The 18,870-nt window shown below is 40.5% G+C and overlaps 1 protein-coding gene across 1 annotated transcript; it reads right to left on the reverse strand.

Moving 5' to 3' along the window:
* Positions 1 to 52: 52 nt before the first annotated feature.
* On the reverse strand, positions 53 to 10,231 carry slc6a7 (solute carrier family 6 member 7). Its single transcript, XM_038708918.1, has 14 exons — positions 9,956 to 10,231; positions 8,412 to 8,649; positions 7,814 to 7,945; positions 6,411 to 6,621; positions 5,174 to 5,312; positions 4,923 to 5,057; positions 4,722 to 4,825; positions 4,510 to 4,634; positions 4,062 to 4,174; positions 3,830 to 3,967; positions 3,625 to 3,724; positions 3,212 to 3,330; positions 2,100 to 2,273; positions 53 to 1,921 (listed from the first exon to the last, which is right to left on the reverse strand). The coding sequence occupies exons 1-14, from the start codon at positions 10,013 to 10,015 to the stop codon at positions 1,751 to 1,753; spliced, it is 1,959 nt and encodes a 652-aa protein (XP_038564846.1). The 5' UTR covers positions 10,016 to 10,231; the 3' UTR covers positions 53 to 1,750.
* Between the last annotated feature and the right edge of the window lie 8,639 nt (positions 10,232 to 18,870).

Below are 18,870 nucleotides of genomic sequence, written 5' to 3' on the forward strand. Positions count from 1 at the left end.
CATCTTTCAAGGAAACATATCTAAACAAAATAAATGAATAGTTATATTCAGATAAGAGGACAATGAGAATATTTAATCATTATGCACAGCAAAATAATGGCAACAAGGTGTACAAAGGCAAACAGATGAGTTAAAACTTGAGGAGTTCCATCATGTGGCATACAATCCGAAAAGAAGGAATAATGAAATCTTCATAATTGAAGGTTTTAAAAGTAGTGATCTGCTTAAGATGCTTTGAAAGAGAAAACTGACCCTATTTATAAATGCGCACAAAATTAAAAGTTTCATGAGACTGAAAGGGTTTAAAAATACAGAAATCACAGATTTCTTTTATCTGTCATCATCTACTTATTTGTAACAGGATACAACAGTTTAAGTAAACAGCCTGGAAAATGGTTGGGAATTTCCATCAGTTAGCCCAAATTAAACCATCTAAGACCATATTAAAACATCAGTCCAAGTGCAACTAGTATGGCTTACAAATGTTATTTACCCAGGACAATCTATTTCACTTTAAGATAAACAACACATTCAGAAGACCAGTGAGCTGTCTTATCTAGTAAATCTGATTGTCCAATAATGTTCATGAATTAAGCAGTGTGACCAATTTGACGATAAATAACAACAACTGATTTTTAAGTCTTCTCTAAGCGGGCCCCTTAAATCAGAGAAACATTTGCACCCTCAGAAAGTTGTGAGAAATGTTAGCAAGCTTGATACCACGACAATAATCATGTCCCAAGAAGGACGATAAATTTTACTGATAATAAACATTGACTTAAGAAGGGCTTTCTGCTAATCAATAGCAATAGCGGACATAAACAATGGACTGTCAAAGCCAAGTTCTAGTAAACATAAAACACTAAAACCTATGTGTTAATACCCAGTGAATCCTATCGCACTTTCCCCCCTTAAAAATAACAAATGATATTTAGAAACGTCTTGAGGTCACATTTAAAAGCTTTGCTGCAATACCAGAATGTGTTGTTGTTAATGTCAACATATTCTGAGCAACAAAGTTCTCTGTAACAGTTCTCACTGCATTTTCTGAAGCAACTTGCAATGTGAAATGCAGCAATGTCAGACAAGACATCTCAGATAGTGTCTACTATCATATAGACATACAAGACAGTACTTAATAGCTCATTTGGCAAGTTTTTTGTAAATTTATTTATTTATTCTAGCAAATGTTCATTTTAAATAGTAAGATGAATTAAAAGTATTCCTGACTCTGTGCGGCTGAGTCATCATTGCCATTTCGTCTGGCAGGCTGAGGATTTGTAGTCACCTCTCCGGGTCCATTAGAGGTTGTTGAAGGTAACAGTCAAGAGTCACTGCACTTTTTGTCCCTCCTTGTATGCAATCAACGGAATCTAGTCCCTCAGCCGCTGTTGACCTCTGTCACTGAAAATACATTATTCTACGCTCCTATGACAATAAATAAGATCAGCAGATACACTGCAGGATCATCACCATCCAAAAGTCCTGTAGAGTCCAACTATGCCATCTAAGATGAAGATGATTCAAACTTTACAGCCGTAACCTTATATTCTACACAACATAAAAAAAAGTTTGAAAAAAGTACATAATAGTAAATAAAGGAATTATTCCACACCGCCCTGCAGGACACCGTCTGTTCAGACACAGCCACCAGAACCTAGCTGGGGCCAATACCATAATAATAAATTCCTCTATCTCTTGACAACGTAAATTTCCTATCACTGTGCGTTCATCACTGCTCTCCGTGCTGTCATGCCTCGCTTCCAGTCTCCCACGCCATCGCAGTAAAGTCCATGTCTGTGAGAGTGACAGTGAACGGAGCGTCCACTCTCTCGGCCTCTACACGCTCCTCTACTCTCTCAGTGCTGTTCAAGTTGTTTACTCTCCAGGAATTCAGAGGCTGAATGCATTTCTGGAAACGCTGCGAAAAGAAGCAAAGACAGTCTTGAACCCTCCTGCACAGGACATTTCATCTACCAATGTTACATATTTAAACAAGTACAGCAGTGACGATCCGTTTGAGCTGCACGGTTGGTGTGACCATGGCAGAGGTGTAACTGGACCTAACAGTGACAGAATGATAAAGTGGTGATACTGACGTCTTTCAGTGTTCCCGTTTCCTTGGAGATGGCCACAATGGCCCAGATGAGGATCTGTAGACAGCAGGTCGCGGCCATGCACACGCCCAACGCTTTACCCCACCGTGGATACACATAGGACCCGTACTGGAGTGATGTGTTGTACATCTCAATGAAGATGTAGGTCAGGATGAACTACAGCCGCAAGGGGAAAGGCACAAAGTGAGGAGAGGAATGTTTCATTCAAACAAAAAGCCACAATGGCAACATAAGAAAAGGGACTGAGAAGGCTAGTGGAGAAATGCTACGGGGAAACTGATTGAATGTTGCCTTCTCCTCTTGAATTATTCAAAACTGTGACTGTGAAGATTTCAGCACAGTTGGCTACATGTCAAAGTAATTATGTTATTTTTGTTTCTTTAGTGGAGCTTTTGTAACAGTTAATAACTGAATTATCATACATTAATTTAATGGGAAATTTAACTCACTGAGACAGCACAGTGTCTCATCAAATTACCCTTTGACTTAAGTGCTACAATACCTTACAATAAAACGTGGCATCAAATGGCTATTTCTATATCTATAAGCCTTACTGCAAATGGTTATTCAGTTTCAGGTGATAAGAGGAGCAGATACATTAAATAGAGTGACAATATGGACTGTGCATTTGATACAGGGCAACTGATACAGACCAACAATACTGTAAGGCTATAACATGAGCTTTAACTCAGGATTTCAGCTGGCAGTAAAGGTCATTACTTGGACATACTTAACTTCATATTAAGTCTTACTATCATGCTTCTAAACTCACGTAATACATTTTGACTGCTTCTCATTCACTTCAAAACAAGCAAGCAAGGAATTTTTTAGTTTGAGGTAGAACATAGCAGCTGTATTGATTTCAATCCAACAACAAAACCAGTGATTTGAACAATCTAACAAAGCAACCTTGAAAACTTCAAAAACCTACCAACTTCAGTGCATTTTAGTTAAATATGTCAGATAACACAACAAGCCAGCTGTATTTATGGAAGTTTAGTATATTCTGAAAAGCATTTGTCATACTAATTATGTATAACCAATGCTGATGTCACATTGTACCTATAACTATTAATACTGATGCATTCACTTACCAGCAGAATAAACGGAGTGAAGAAAATCCAGCATGCTTTGAAGTAAAGCAGCACTTTGCCGCACCAGGGAGGGCAGTGGCAGATCATATCAAGAATGTCTTGACAAAACTGGTTTACTCCTAATACAAAAGTGCATTAAGAGATGCATATTAGGAATCCTGGAATAACAAAGATATTTTCGGGAATAACACAGCATAACAAAAACAAAATGGTGAATATGTAGCTGTATGCTCGAAATACATACAGTTGTAAAATGGAAAGTGGATTTGCTATGCAGCGTTCACAACAGCAAGTCAAGACTCTTCTTTCACAACTTGCTAAACATCACGTTTCCTGGAAGTACTGATCATATGGAGGAATGATATGGTGTTAGAGGGGTTTGATGTGAAGGTTAGGGGTGAGAGATGGGCTACCATAGAAGAAGGAGATGCCAATGCACATGAACAGGGCGATGATGATGAGGCCAAAACTAGTGCTGAAGGAGTCAATGAGAGTGAACCAGTAAATCCCACCCTGTGAAGACACAGACAGCAATGGGAAATGTGAAATTGGTCACAGAGAGGATGCATTTGTAGCCGTGTTTGCTCACCTACTACAGTTCGTTAAAAACACACTCACGTCTGTCACTAACAGGAGACCCATCAGGTAGAAGCCAAAACACAGAGTGCCTAAGAACAAGGACTTGTGCAGCGTGTTCACTCTGAGGTGTGGGAACTCATCCATCACAGCCGTAGTGATGCCCTCCATGTTGCCAAACTGTAAAGCAGCAGAGCAGAAGGTATCAATCACATGGAGGCACACTCGTATGTCTTTATTTCTGCTCATATCTTTGTGTAGCGTGTGGCCTTACCAATGTATCGATCCCCAGCATAAAGAGCATGATGAAGAATATAATGGACCAGAACACTGAGCCTGGCAGCAGAGCAAGGGCCTCTGGGTAAGCAACGAAGGCCAACCCAGGACCTGAAGGCAAAATAAGAATACATCAAATTCAAGAAAGCCATATATGCATGACATAGTCGTTTAATACCATATACAGCATTCATTGAAGTAATTAAGTTGTTCAAAGAATCTGTTGCCATTAAAAATTACTTCCCAACTGCTCTGTAATATTTAATAATATGTAGTATTTTTTTAAAAATGATACAAAAATATCACACATTAACCCCATTATCAGTTTTATTTTCAATTGGTCATGAGAAAGTTCTATAATGTGAAGATCTTTAAAAAATGCAGTCCTTCAGATGTTTGGATTAAAGAGCCACAGGATTACTGAACAAAATGAGCACAGTAACTACCTGAATCTGCCACCTCTGCGACAGGCACTCCCTTCTTCCATGCCATGTGACCCAGGATTGAGAATATAGCAAATCCTGCAAAGAAGCTGGTGGCACAGTTTCCAGTGGTGATAATCAAAGTGTCCCTGAAATAAAAAAGAACCAAGGATTAAGAGACTGAAACAAGCAAACAGCAACAACAGAGAAAATGGTACGGCTGAGCACAAACTCACCTGATGACGTTGTTGTCAAACTTATTGTAAGAGGCCATAGAAAGCAGCCCCCCTACTCCAATACCTAAGGAGTAGAAGATCTGTGAGGCTGCGTCGTTCCACACCTGCAATGTATCAGGCAGAAATGTGAATGTCTATAGTTGTTACTGAAGCAGCAACACAGCAGTGTGTTCATAGCCTCATATGGGCCACCAGAAGTACCTGTGCATTAGCCAATCGAGCCCAGTCTGGTGTGAGGTAGAAAGCAACGCCCTGAAGAGAGCCCTCCAGCGTAGCACCTCTGATGATCAGAACAATGAGCACAATGTATGGGATGGTAGCCGTCACATAAACCACCTGAAAACACGAAAACGCAGACAACACAAACACAAATTAGGCCGACATGACATGGAAGCAAAGATCAGGATTGTGTGTAATTTGTGAGCTGAAGTTTAAACATTGTGTTGATTCACCTTGCCAGAGCTGCGGATGCCCTTGAGCATACACAGGAAGACGATGATCCAGGCAGCCAGGAGGCACAGGGCCAGGGGCCACCGGACTGGGCCTGGGTCATGAAGACCCTCACTGTTTACTACACCCAGCACACGCTCACTACGATACACACAGGGCAAACACAAACATATAAAGCAGCAAACCTCTTACCACACGTATTAATCACGCATTAACTGACACAATAAAAACAAGGCATTGCTGTAACTGTGAAGGCATTTGATTTATCTATAATGTATTTGCAATGTGATGTAACAAATGCATAATGCATTATAAGAGTTGCTGTGAGCCTTCATAATGTATAGTAAGCAGTGTAATGTAACATACAATGTATTACCAGTCATTAAGGCATTAAACATATGATCAAAATACTTTACAATATTAAGTTCTGCATGACATAGACAGGGACATGTACATGTGTGCGCGCACATACACACACACCTAAATTACACACAAGTAATTTTGTTGTTATTCATGTATTTATGTTTATTTAAAATTTCTTTATTTTTTTTATTTTGTCTCGTATCCCCCTGTATTGTTATTCCAATGTTGACTTACAGCTTGTTGTCTTCTTAAAAAAGTAATGTAGAAATATCTCCAAGGTGTTGTTTTGGATTATAATATATATTGATGAATATTGTCATGTATTACGGATTGATTTTGAAACTATTATACAGTATGTATACCAAGTATACCAAGTATTTCTGTACAACCTTTCATGCCGAGGAGTAAATGTCAATATGATACTTAACTTGTAAAGTATTATAGTCATTATAAAGAATTATAGTCGTATATAGTCGCCTTACAACAAAATATAGTCTTATCTTGTATAACATATCATGTAGGTGTTACACAGTACTACTGTGTATCTCCATGCATCAAAATGTTTTGCCGGAAAGTCTTCAGTCATGTAAGCTGAAAAGGTGACAGCTTAACCAGTTTGAAGTGTTCAGTTATTGTGCACACTACCTCAAAACAGCATTTGAACACGGTCTGTATGCAGCATACTGCTCAGCAAAAGGCGTGGACAAATATGTAATATAAAATTATACTTGTATGACTTTAAATAAAATTGTATGGAGATTTACAGTTCAAAATCATTTATTCATCATTTTATTTTAAAACAGCCTGTATACATTTGCAAAGCAGGCTTCATTATTACTTTTACAAATAAGAGAGGGGACGTGCAAAGACACTTACCTCCAGAAAATCTCTGTGGGGCTGAGTCCTTTACCAGTGGAGCTATTGCCAGTGGTGGCATTACCACAGAGACCTATATTGGCTATCGCCTCACAGGACCAGGGCAGAGGGCTCTGGAACGAGCTGCCCAGGTAGTAAAAAGTCCATGCTATAATGATGTTATAGTAGAGACACACCAGCGTGGACACACAGAGCATCCCAATGCCAATACCTACAAGAAGAGACACAGCCTTAAGTATCTTAGAAAAACAGGATATACACTATTGTGTAAGGATACTATATGAGATATCAGTTGGATCATTTAATATACAGGTAGCTATGAATCCCCTGTTGTATAAAGTTGATTGTGCTTTTTTCCTTCTGCAACACTTGGAGGAGCTCAATTTCAACGCTGTCTTAATTCAACCTGCTGCTGGCATTTCTGTTTTAAAATAAAATACAGCCATATGGTAAAACCTGCTTTTCTGGCTCTATTTTTGGTTCAAAGACAGTTCGCGCATTTTTTTTTATTATCAGATGTTTATATTTAGAAACTGAGTTGCAGAGATGTGAGGTATTTTTAGGGTTATGTGCTGTACTGATGTGAGTCAGCTAATTATTTTTCTGGACTGGAATGTTACTCTGGACTGACTGGTGACGGGCATTTTGATGTCATCTTCAGATCCTGCTTTCTTAAATCATTACATATTGTTAAAACTGGATGCTCAAGATTCCTGGAGAATCAACACAGAACTTTAATCAGTCATGTTTATACACAACATGTTATATTATACACTGTCCAACTAACAGTGCTGGGGAGAACTATGTACATGTAATTTAGTTATGTAATTTAATTACAAAATAAATGTGATGTAAATAAAAGTGGAAAATGTGTAGTTAAATTACAGTTACTTCTGAAAACTTTCATGATTAAATTGCAGGTTACATCTGAATATTTTCTGTAAAAAGCTAGGCTATATGTTGAATAATGTTAATTTTGCTGCATGTTTTTCATGTGCACAATGTCTTCCTATGCCATATCCAGCCACTGCCGTTTAGTAATGTTTGATGCTATTCTGATGCTTTTGATTGGTTCTCGTGTTTGAATTTGCGGCGCTACCCATCTGCCAGTTAAATTGCCTCTCAAACTGTCTTTTGAAAATTGATAACAGTTAAAAACATTCATTAGAAATATAGAAAAGTAATGAAAAAGTAATTAAATGTAATGAGTAAAATTACATTTAATATTGATATAATTAATATAATATTACATTTCCAAAGAAACCTTCCCAACACAGCAAACTTATTAGAATTAAGCACATATTACGTCACCACACTAACATAATTATCTCTGAAGGGTTTCAAGTTGTGTATGTAAGTGTGTAATGACTGGGCCAAAAAAGCATGATACAGGAGTTCATTACCTTTGAGCAGAGGGCAGCATTTCCACACCATGATGGGGCCAGCTGCTCCGTACTGCCCCAAACTCAGCTCCATGAGGAAGAGTGGAACACCCGTAAAAAACAGCATGATGAAGTAGGGGATGAGAAACACACCTGTGAACATTAGAAATACAACATCTTGAGGAAGGGTGCTGGTAGTAAAGACATCCAGTGTAATGACTTGTTTTATGCAGCTACATGTAGACGGCCCATAGAGGCAGGTTAAAACAACCTCTGTCTAGGTGGCAGCTTCACAGACAGATGGTATTCCGCTTTACTTCTAGTCAAGCTCCAACATGTTTGATTTGAAGATGCATAGTAGCCTACGTAAGGCTGGATTAGAAAGGCAGGCATCGTGTCTGGTATGTAATCAAGGAAAACACTGTCTCTACCTAAGGCTGCCATGGAGAGCTGTGTTCAAAATAAGCCAGCATGATTAAGAGGGCAGTGCACACCCAAGGCAAGGGCAGGGTGAAGAGTGCCTCTTGCCTAAATGGGTGTAACAAATCATTATAGACCCAGGCAATCAAAGCATTTGAGACTTCATACAGGGCAGTGAACATGCTTGCAGACTGCTCACCTCCTCCATTGCGATAACAAAGGTATGGGAACCGCCAGACGTTCGCAAGTCCCACACAGTATCCCATACAGGAGAGCAAGAACTCGTACTTCCCTCCCCACTGCTCCCTCGGGACAATCGGGTTTGGAGTGGGTGTGGGACTCGAGGCTTGGGATTCACACTGTGGCTGTGGTGCAGGCGTAGCTGTCGGGGTGTTACCATTTTGAGTGACAGTATGTCCGTTCAAATGTACCGAATTCTACAAAAAACAAAATCACATTATTGGGACAGTGAAATAAGAGTCAGAGAGGAGACATACTGTAATACAAATATCAATGCAAATCTGAAATTAACCAGTTCTGTCCCCTCTTGATGACAAGGGAGTCAAGCTGTTTGTATGCGGATTATATAGAATAGTGGAGAAATAATGTACTGTCAAAAAAACCTTTATGTCTATGAAACTCATTAAGTGTAAACACAGAGTGGACTTCCTCTTCCTTCCTGCAGGCCATCCAACAACAGAGGAACTATTTTTTCACACAGGTCGCAGGGAGGAAGTCTGATAACAGCAGAGCTTCTGCTTTACGTGCAGTTACCGTCATTGTTTTGTGTCTGAAGATGCTAATCCAGTAACACAAATACAATAACCATAGTTTCCTTAGAAATGCTCAAGTTTTGAGTAATCCAAAACTGTAACGTCTTTTTGCAAGGATCTGTACCAAACTCTGTAGAATTTGATGTGTCGGCCAGATTAGATTAATTGTTCCACCCTACAAGATAACTAGACAGAGGTTTCCAAAGTGGGAGGTAGGCCTCCCCAGGGGGAGGCAAACTATTTCAGGGGAAACTCAGTGAATGGATGTGGCTCTCTTGGCCCAATTGTTGAATGTCCTATTCATATTCATGATCCCATAGCCATTCAGAAATTGATCAAAACCAGTTGCATCAATATTGATTCATCTGCCAATTATTTTATCAATTATTTGCTTGATTAATTAATTATATCAAATGTTGGCATTAGTTTTTTTAATCAATCATCTGATCGTTCTGCTCTAAAACCTTGAATAAATAAATGCATTTACTGAGGACTTCCTATAATTGCTGAAAAAAAGACCACTGTAAAATTAAGTAGGGCTAATGAGAGGCCTGAATATTGTAGAATTGGGCAAATACTGCTTTGGTCAAAATCAGGCTACATATCTATAAATGGCACAAAGCTACACCTCTGGGGAAAACCTAATTTTAATGCCAACTCGATCATGTTGAATAACCTAATATTAAACCAGCAGAACTATGAGTGATCATCACCTGTGTCTCTGTCTACAGTGTGTCTGCACAGTGTGTCTCTGAAGACGAGCCTCAGAGGTGAGATGTGGACGGACAGGTTAGACTACTTCGTCCGAAGTCATTTTATCTTTCGCCTACACGCCTGGGAGCAACGGAAGGTGAAATTAAATAGCTCATAAAGAGGTCCTACATTGCTTTGGTGTGTCTCAAACCCACACAGAGTTTTATGTTTGGCGTGGACCAAGTGAAGAGCCTGAGTAACAAACATCCGGTCCTACCTGCGCACTGCCGGCTACAGCGGGGCTCCCCGGTCCTGCTTTGCCGCTTTCGTCCAGCATTTCTCCCCCCGGGCACAGGTGGTGCTTCACTCCTTTATTTGTCGCTCGTTAATCAACATGTTCACACTGGAAAGTTCTCTTGGAAGTACACCATTTTGCTGTTGTTTAAGTGGGAGCTGAAGAAGTGCGGTCGGTCGGCGTTAACCGGGTGTGACAGGGTAGGGAGACATCAACGATGACGATAAGGAAACGAGCCGGTGGGTGTCGAGGTAAAGCGCAGGGAGGCAGCGCGCAAGCGCAGCACAGACACGGAGGAGGAGGAGACACCTCGTCCTCACCTACTTTGTTTTGTCTGAGATGAGGGCAGGGTTGAGTTTAGGATGTTTAGGGAGGGGCAGGTGAGTTATGGGAGGTACCTGGGCAACTTGACCATGTCTAAACTTGTTTCTTTGTTTTTCAAAATGAAGGAAATTTATTCATTTTATTGTGAAAATTACATCAAGGGAAATATTTAGTTTAACCACAAAAGGATGTCATTGCAAGTTACATGAAACGTGAACCTGAATGGGCCCTGGGTCACACCACCAAAAGAAACTACAACACGTGGTGCTATGGGGTTAAATGTGCAAAGAATAACAGTGCTTACAGGTCATGAACAGGAAGGACATTGCCAAAAATATGATAACACTGAAGCATGAAAGCTCATTGGAAATAGTAATTTGAAATTGTAAATACATGGATCTTGGTACCTTTGTCAAATGTGATAACACTTGATCTAAAACACCATTTCTGTTTCCTCTTTTAGGCATTTAGAGAATAGCCTATTATGTAGTCTACATTGTCTTCATTGACAAGACCTAGATAATCACACCAGAAAGTGTCACAGAAATGAGTCCTTTGTGTCTTTAAAAAATATTTTGTTCAAGAACTTAGTGACATAGGGACTATTTGAAGCTTATTAAGCCCTCATGGTCAGTAGGTCAGTTAATTTTAGCTCCCATGGCTTCATTTAAACGGTTTTCACACTTGATTCAATTGTAAGTGACAGTTAAAGTTGATAAAAACAAAGTAGCACTTGATGTCTGGGTTTTGGGTGAGAAAGGAGGACCATTTGAGGAATCACATGGCTGTAAGGGAAGCTGTGTATATTGTGTTAATATAACTTCTACTTCTACACCGCCATCATTAAGTCCATCCTCACTTCCTCCATTACCATATAGAGTTATGTAAACTGAGGTTCAGGAACAGGACCACGCCTCTCTCACTATTCTACCACCTGCGCTTCATTCATTCCTCCAATCAACCACCCGTACTTCACTCATTCCATCCACCTGTGCTTCTCAAATCCAGTCACATGCACTCAAAGCTGTCTAACCTGTTTTCTCTCCCGTTTCTCAGTTCTCACATCCCTCCCACCCAAACCCTGCTTGGTCACCTCTTTTAATGGGCAGCGCGGTGGCCCAGTGGCCAGCACTGCGGCCTCGCAGCAGAAGGTTCTGACTTTAGACCTCGCTCAGCCCAGGCCTTCCTGCACAGAGTTTGCATGTTCTCACCGCGTTGAGTGGGTGTCCCCTGGGCGCTCCGGCTTTCTCCCATCATGAAAGACATACACACTAAAATCCATAATTCTGCATAGTAATCATTTCGTCTTCTTCTACAACAGGAACCACAGGGGGGTTCATAAGACCAAGCTGCTTATCGAGATGAGCCCCCACCCTGAATCTCGACCCCTCGGGTTCCTAGCCGCCAAACCCTAAACAACCTCCTCGGCCCCTTCATCCCTCTTCTCTCGACCCCTCCTTTCATTACTATTCATCATAATAAACCACTATACAATCTAACATTGGCGTGGTCCTTGTTAGTGAACTGGTACGCTGCTGCCACTGCCAGGGACAAGGGCAGGCTGCAGCGTTTCATTCGCTCTGCAGAGAAGGTGATTGGCTGCAATCTTCCTTCTCTTCTGGACCTCTACGCTTCGAGGACTCTGAGGCTAGCAGGAGAGATTGCAGCTGACCCCTCCCACCCCGGATACAAACTGTTTCAGACTCTCCCCTCTGGCAGGAGGCTGCGGTCCATCAGGACCAAAACCTCTCGCCACAAAAACAGTTTCTTCCCGTCTGCAACTAGCCTCATTAACAAGGCACTGACACCACCCCCCTTGCAAATGATACAAATGTTTCTGCACATGTAAATGCTATTTCATCTCGTGTCGGGCACAGACCTGATCGCACATATTTGTTGTTGATTGTTGATCTTTGTTGTATATTTTTATGTTGTCAGTTTATAAATTTATATGTACACAATATTCTCTTCCATTCCGTTACTTCTGCAAGGCACAGACCCAGAATAATGCACATTTATATATCTACAACGTTGTTCTTCCATTCCATATTTATATATTTCTACATTTATTTATGTTGACTGTATGTTTGTCTACCTGTAGCACCTTATCACCACAGCAAATTCCTCATATGTGTAAAACACTACTTGGCAATAAAGCTCCTTCTTATTCTGATTTAATCTGCCTGTGTGTGTGTGAGACAGAGAGAGAGAGAGAGAGAGAGAGAGAGAGAGAAAGAGAACCTGACAACACTTCTTACTACAACTTCCTCCTATGTGATGAGTGAATCAGGTACATTTGACCACAAACATTCAGCAATGTGAGAACCAAAAGTAAAACAGCTGCACAGTGAACAATCGCCCCTACCACCAAAGCAAAGTCAACATATAGCCTAATAGCGGCCATATAGAGGAGAAAACAAACATCTACCTATTAACACTACAAACTAAGCAAATGGTGTGCTGAATGTACAATTTTTAATGCCTTTGACAGATAAACAGCAATGTGACATGCTACCATGTGACTTTTCAGCTACTATAACCTTGACTAGCCTATAGGTTTTGTCCATATTATAATGTTGAGTGGCTCTTTTTCTTTCTTAGTTGCAACTCGCGGACTGTTTAATCCACATAAGCTCATGATGCTTCTCTAAATCCATCCAATCTGTTGAGTGTCTATACTTAACAGTCCTACTCAACAAATCTGGGTCAATAGATGGTATAGTGGAGCTGCTGTTTGTGCAATTACCGTCATTGGAACTTTAAAGGATCACATCAGATTCTGGTTTGGGAACAACTTTCTGGAGGGGGTGAAGTGGACTAAAACACAACTGGACGAGTACTGGAAGAAGTGAGAAGCCAGTCACCAGCATCAGTAGTTTATCAAACTGGCCAGACTTCACCAGCAAGTCACCTAGGATTTCACTGAGAAAATGGATCTCCAAGACCATTTGAAGAGCGATTGGAGCCTGTATTTTTGCAATCAGCCAGCCACGGAGTTTGACACAGGTGCAAAGCGCCATCTTCTCTGCAGTGAGTTGCCCTCCAGCCCTGTGAGGCTGGAGGGCAACTCAGATCCATACAGCAGCATCTGGGAAGACACTGAGCAAGCAAGAGCCAAGAGTAATAATCGTTCATTTGCAATGGCTGCTAGAAAAAGACTAGATAGTTTGAAGTCTGGGTGTAATTCACTCTTGCCTTGCTGTACCATGGATGAGATGTTGTGCAACTATAAAGACCTCTGGGACAGTGAAGAGTCACAGGAAGAAGAGTCTGCTTTGGACTTGGTAGAGTTGCTTGATGTAGAGGACGACGTGCAGGATGAGGAGAGCTGGTAGGTGCCATCAGACCTCTGACAGTGGGACTTGTATTCTGGTCTGACTTTTAAAAGGGTGGGACAATGTTAAATGTAAAAAAACAACAACCTTGACCCCAGGTTTGATCTGATGTCCAAGTCACCATACACTTTAAAATACATGTTATTAAGGTGCTGATAAGGTGGGTGCTAATCAGGAGAGCTAACCTCACAATCTGACTGGTATTTGGCACGAAAACTCCTCAGAACAGGTACTTTACATAGAGCAGGAGTGGGATATGTTCTTAGTGAATGAATTGAATTCCTCTTTTTACTCACAGGTTGTATGAGTCTCAGAAGAAGGAGGTGTTTGTGGAGCGGTCTGAATCTGCGCTCAGATGGTGTCGACACATCCTGGATAACCCCAGTCCTGAGATGGAGGCGGCATGTCGTTCACTGACAAATAAGCTGGATCAAAGTAAGCAAGCAGTACACACTTACTCATTGTCCTGCAAATAGTTTTGATTAAAAAAAGATTCTTCTAAGGGTGATCACTTTGGTTTACCTCATACGCACTCTCTGTATTGTCAGGATCAAGCAGTAGCTTCTACAGACGTCCTGCAGTTTGCCATCATACTGGGAATGTCTCCTCTATGGACAAAACATTCTTCAGCACAACACACTATACCTCTGACAGTTTAGGTAATACAATACCAAGAGCTTTTCCTTTTTATGTAATGTATTCTTAGATGTAACTCACTTGGTCTGTGAAAACAATATCATAATTCATGTAGAAATATTCCATTTTCAAGGCAAAGCAATTTGTACACATAGCAAACCTTTATGTTCATCCAAAAAATGTTTAATATCATATTATGTTTTATGTTTTGCATGTATTAATCTGCACAGATAACAATGAGCTGAGCTTCTCCCATAACTCCATAACCACAAGTTACAGACTGCAGGACATCACAGATGTCCACATTATGGCTCGTATACAGGAAGACAGTGAGTATAGAGGAGTATTATTGATGATCTAGAGTACAGCACATACTAAAGATTTGATTGTGATAACTTTGGTTCATATTTTTCAGGTTTAAGACAGGACTATGTTTCCTCTCCTGCCACTCCTTCACCTAGGAGAGGCCCTGAGTCACCAGTAATGTTTCCATGTTATTTTGACACCACTGTTCAAAATATTGATGATATCACTCCAGGAAATAAAACTGAGGCTTCATCTTTCTCTTGTTGGCAGCCTGGCCTATCGCCACTGAGCTCTTCCCCTTGCCAGACACCAACATTAATAGCTAAGCAGGGCTGCCAAAGTCCAAAACTGGCCAGACTTCACCAGCAAGTCACCCAATTCAAGCTGCTGAAACTCGCTCAGGATCAAGGTACACAGAGCATACATGGTTTTCCTACATTGTCTGTATTTTTGGTCTAACAGCTTCAGACATTATCTGTTAGATTTTTATTAACACCCCACTATATTATCAAAGACCTCATTAGGTTTGATGATTATTCATTTTCTTTTGTGACTGTGTGAAGAAGAGATAACTTTGTTCTTCAGTAGGAATACATTTACTGAATAATTTACCAACACAGGACATTAAATGAAAAGTGTCCAATTAAGGGATATTTTTACAAACTGTAGTGTTATGTTATATATAAATGTTACTTGCTGATGAAGTTCAATAACAGAAAAATGTCCATAAAAACATGTTGAATCATTTTTGAGAAACTTTTTCTTGTGGTTGGAATTTTGTGCTAAACCCTGATGCGTTTTTGCAGCCACATCACAAGGCAGGACCAGGTCACCTCTGCGGACCAGCCTCCGCTCCCTCCAGGCTGTTAGGAACAGCCGAAGTTTAGAGACTGATGACTACCAACCTGCTGACTCACAAACCACTTACCCACCATCAGGTACAGTCCCCTCCAAAAATATTGGAACGGTAAGGCAAATTCCTTTTTTTGTTGTTCACTGAAGACATTTGGGTTTAAGATCAAAAGATGAGTATGAGACAAGAGTTCAGAATTTCAGGTTTTATTTCCTGGTATTCACATCTAGATGTGTTAAACAACTCAGGACATACCACCCTTTGTTTGAATCCACCCATTTTTCAAGCGAGCAAGACTACTGGAACATGTAACTGACAGATGTTTGTTGTTGCCCAGGTGTTGCCTTTTAGGTTGATTGTCCAAACATTAAATAGCTTTCAAAAGTTTTCATCCTTGGTTCAAACCTATAAAGACTTCATTTCCTGTTAAAGAGGATAAACCAACATGAAGACCAGAGAGCTGTTTATGGGAGAAAAGCAAGCCATTGTCAAGCTGAGAAAAGAAAGAAAATCAACGAGAGCCATTGGACAAACATTGGACACAGCAAGCACAACAATTTGGAATGTCCTGAAAAAGAGAGAAACTACTGGTGTACTGAGCAACAGACGTCAGACAGGTTGGCCAAGGAAAACAACAGTAGTTGATGACAGAAATATCATGAGAGCTGTGAAGAAAACCCACAAAGCATCAGTAAGTGACATCACAAACGACCTCCTCAGTGCAGGGGTGAAGGTATCACAATCCACTGTTGGAAGAAGACTCAGAGAGCAGAAATATAGAGGCCACACCACAAGATGCAAACCACCACAGAATCGGAAGGTCAGATTGAAATTTGCAAAGAAGTACAGAGATGAGCCTCAAAAGTTCTGGAGCACAATCTTATGGACTGATTAGACCAAGACTTATCTCTAGCAAAGTGATGGAAAGGCCAAAGTGAGGAGAAAGAAAGGAACTGCTTATGATCCGAAGCATACAAGCTCATCTGTGAAGCATGGTGGAGGTAATGTCATGGCTTGGGCGTGCATGGCTGCTTCTGGAACAGGCTCATTAATATTTATTGATGATGTAACTGATGATGGTAGCAGCAGAATGAATTCAGAAGTGTACAGAAACTTTTTGGGGAGGACAATGACCCAAAGCACTCTGCCAACAACACAATGGACTTCATGAGGGGGGAAAAAGTCAAACACCTGACCGTAACCCAATAGAGCATGCATTTCACCTCCTTAAGAGGAGACTGAAGGGAGAAAAAACCCGAAACACACAAGAACTGAAAGAAGCTGCGGTAAAAAGCCTGGAATAGCATCACAAATGAAGAATGCAGCAGAATGCATGTCGATGGGTCGCAGGCTTGAGGCAGTTATTGCAAGCAAAGGTTATGCCACCAAATATTAAATGTTAATTACTTTAAGATGATTTTTTCCCATTACTTTTGCTCACCTAAAAATACTGTGGTCTAATACACAAAGGGTGGGATGTCCTGAGTTGTTTAACACATCTAGATGTGAATACCAGGAAATAAAATCTGAAATTCTGAACTCTTGTCTCATACTCATCTTTTGATCTTAAACCCAAATGTCTTTAGTGAACAACAAAAACAAAGTAATTTGCCTTACTTTTCCAATACCTTTGGAGGGGACTGTGTCAATTTCCTCACAGTTAAAGAAAAAGAAATACCAACAAAACACAATAGACTGCACCTCCCTGCATCATTAAATGTATCCGATGCATTTTTAAACATTTTGTTTGACCTTATGTCACTTCTGTCCAAAGGATTCTGCTCTTAATGTTGCATGAAACACACAGCACAGATATAGCAATAAAAAACCACTAATTGTTTTCTCAGGTGCATCATCTGTCACAAAGGGGGCAAGTTGCTGGTCTCCATCACTTTCTGCAGCATCTATGAACTCCAGTGGCTCATTGCAGTCAGTAAGAGACCCCTCAGTCTTGACAACAGCCATGAAGAGACTGCAGAGGTCTCAGTCCGTCAGTCCCTGCAGGATCCCTCACCCTGCTAAGGGATACCTGTCTGTTAATGGACGTGTTTTTGCCTCACCTGAGAGGTTGACCACCGCTGCTTGGGCCAGAAATGTGCCATCCACTCAAAGGTGAAAAGTGTCCCCAGTGAATCCCCGATAGTAATATAATGTCGTAGAATAAAAATCATAAGGCCATTTATTTAATATCTTTTATTAATTTACTTGCATGGTTAGCTGCATAATAAGATAAAAACACTTTAGATTGTGAAGGAATTTATAGCATGGTATGTTGCTCTGTGAGTTTCCAACAAATGAGGTGGGGCTGAGTCATCCATCTGCAGATAAAGAAGCCAGAATGTGTAGCTGGCACTGTTGTAAGCAACACCTGACGTAAGCATCCCGGAGGGCTGGAACTTGTACGGTGAAATCAGGCGGTGTTGTGTGAGCAAAAACATAAATAATGTGGACTATTGTAGAAAAATATCAAGTCAAGAATGTAGAAATGTCAGGTGATCTTTGCCTGTTCGTATAAATTCATCTAACGGAGATACCTGTGAAATAATGAAAGTGGAAAATTATGTGCTAAGTCAATCAGTATGTGCTGCACTACCAGCGGTTTTGCAAGCATGCTGCATTGCACATGCACGAGCTCAACTAATTCTCAAACAAAATATGTTTAGATAGAGGTGCTGGCACAATGTGAGGAATTCAAAAGTTTATCAGAGTAGGTCATAAAGGTCTTTTATGTAGATTTCACTGCTGATTTGAATGTGGAAAAGCAGTCAAACATCACTTTAGTGCGACTGATTGTAGAAGAGGTTGTTTTTCTGCAGAGCTGTTGCAACAGGAAGTCTGCAGTTTGCCGTCATGTAAGAAAAACAGAAACAGGTGACCTGTGTAATAGGAAGCGTGCTCGTTACTAAGAAATAGAGGTGTGGCTTTGGTGCAGTTCCTTCCTAAAATTCAATGCCATTCATTGCTTTGATGGTGGCTCCATAAGCATGTTGTTTCCAAAACTCTTTTCTTAATTAAAAATGACCTACTGAGGTGATTATTTAAGGGGAAACACTAGATGTCCCAGCGCCTGAAAACCAGTGCTGTTTACACTGCCCTACCCTCCTTTGATTCATGGCAAATCTATCAAAAGTCAGTTTCTATTCATGATTAGCTAGTTCAAATAATACACCTAACACAAATGTTTGTTTCTGTCAGATTTCATTTCACAAAAACACTAACATGTTGTCAATCCAGAACACTTTTTGGAACAGATACATTTATTAGTCTGTATGCTGGGTGTACAGGTTTCGTCTGGAGTACCTCCTGCTGCTCACAAGGTTTAACATGTTACACTGAGTATTGTTTATGCATTCATCCAGTGACTGCAGCTGAGGTGGTCTGACTGAAGCCAAGACATTCTCCATAAACATCACTAGTCATAACTAAGGAAACACTAGAGAAGA

Source organism: Micropterus salmoides, unplaced genomic scaffold (assembly GCF_014851395.1).
Source record: "Micropterus salmoides isolate LMB-PRFRI ecotype aquatic unplaced genomic scaffold, ASM1485139v1 Ms_hic_scaffold_9, whole genome shotgun sequence".
NCBI lineage: Eukaryota > Metazoa > Chordata > Actinopteri > Centrarchiformes > Centrarchidae > Micropterus > Micropterus salmoides.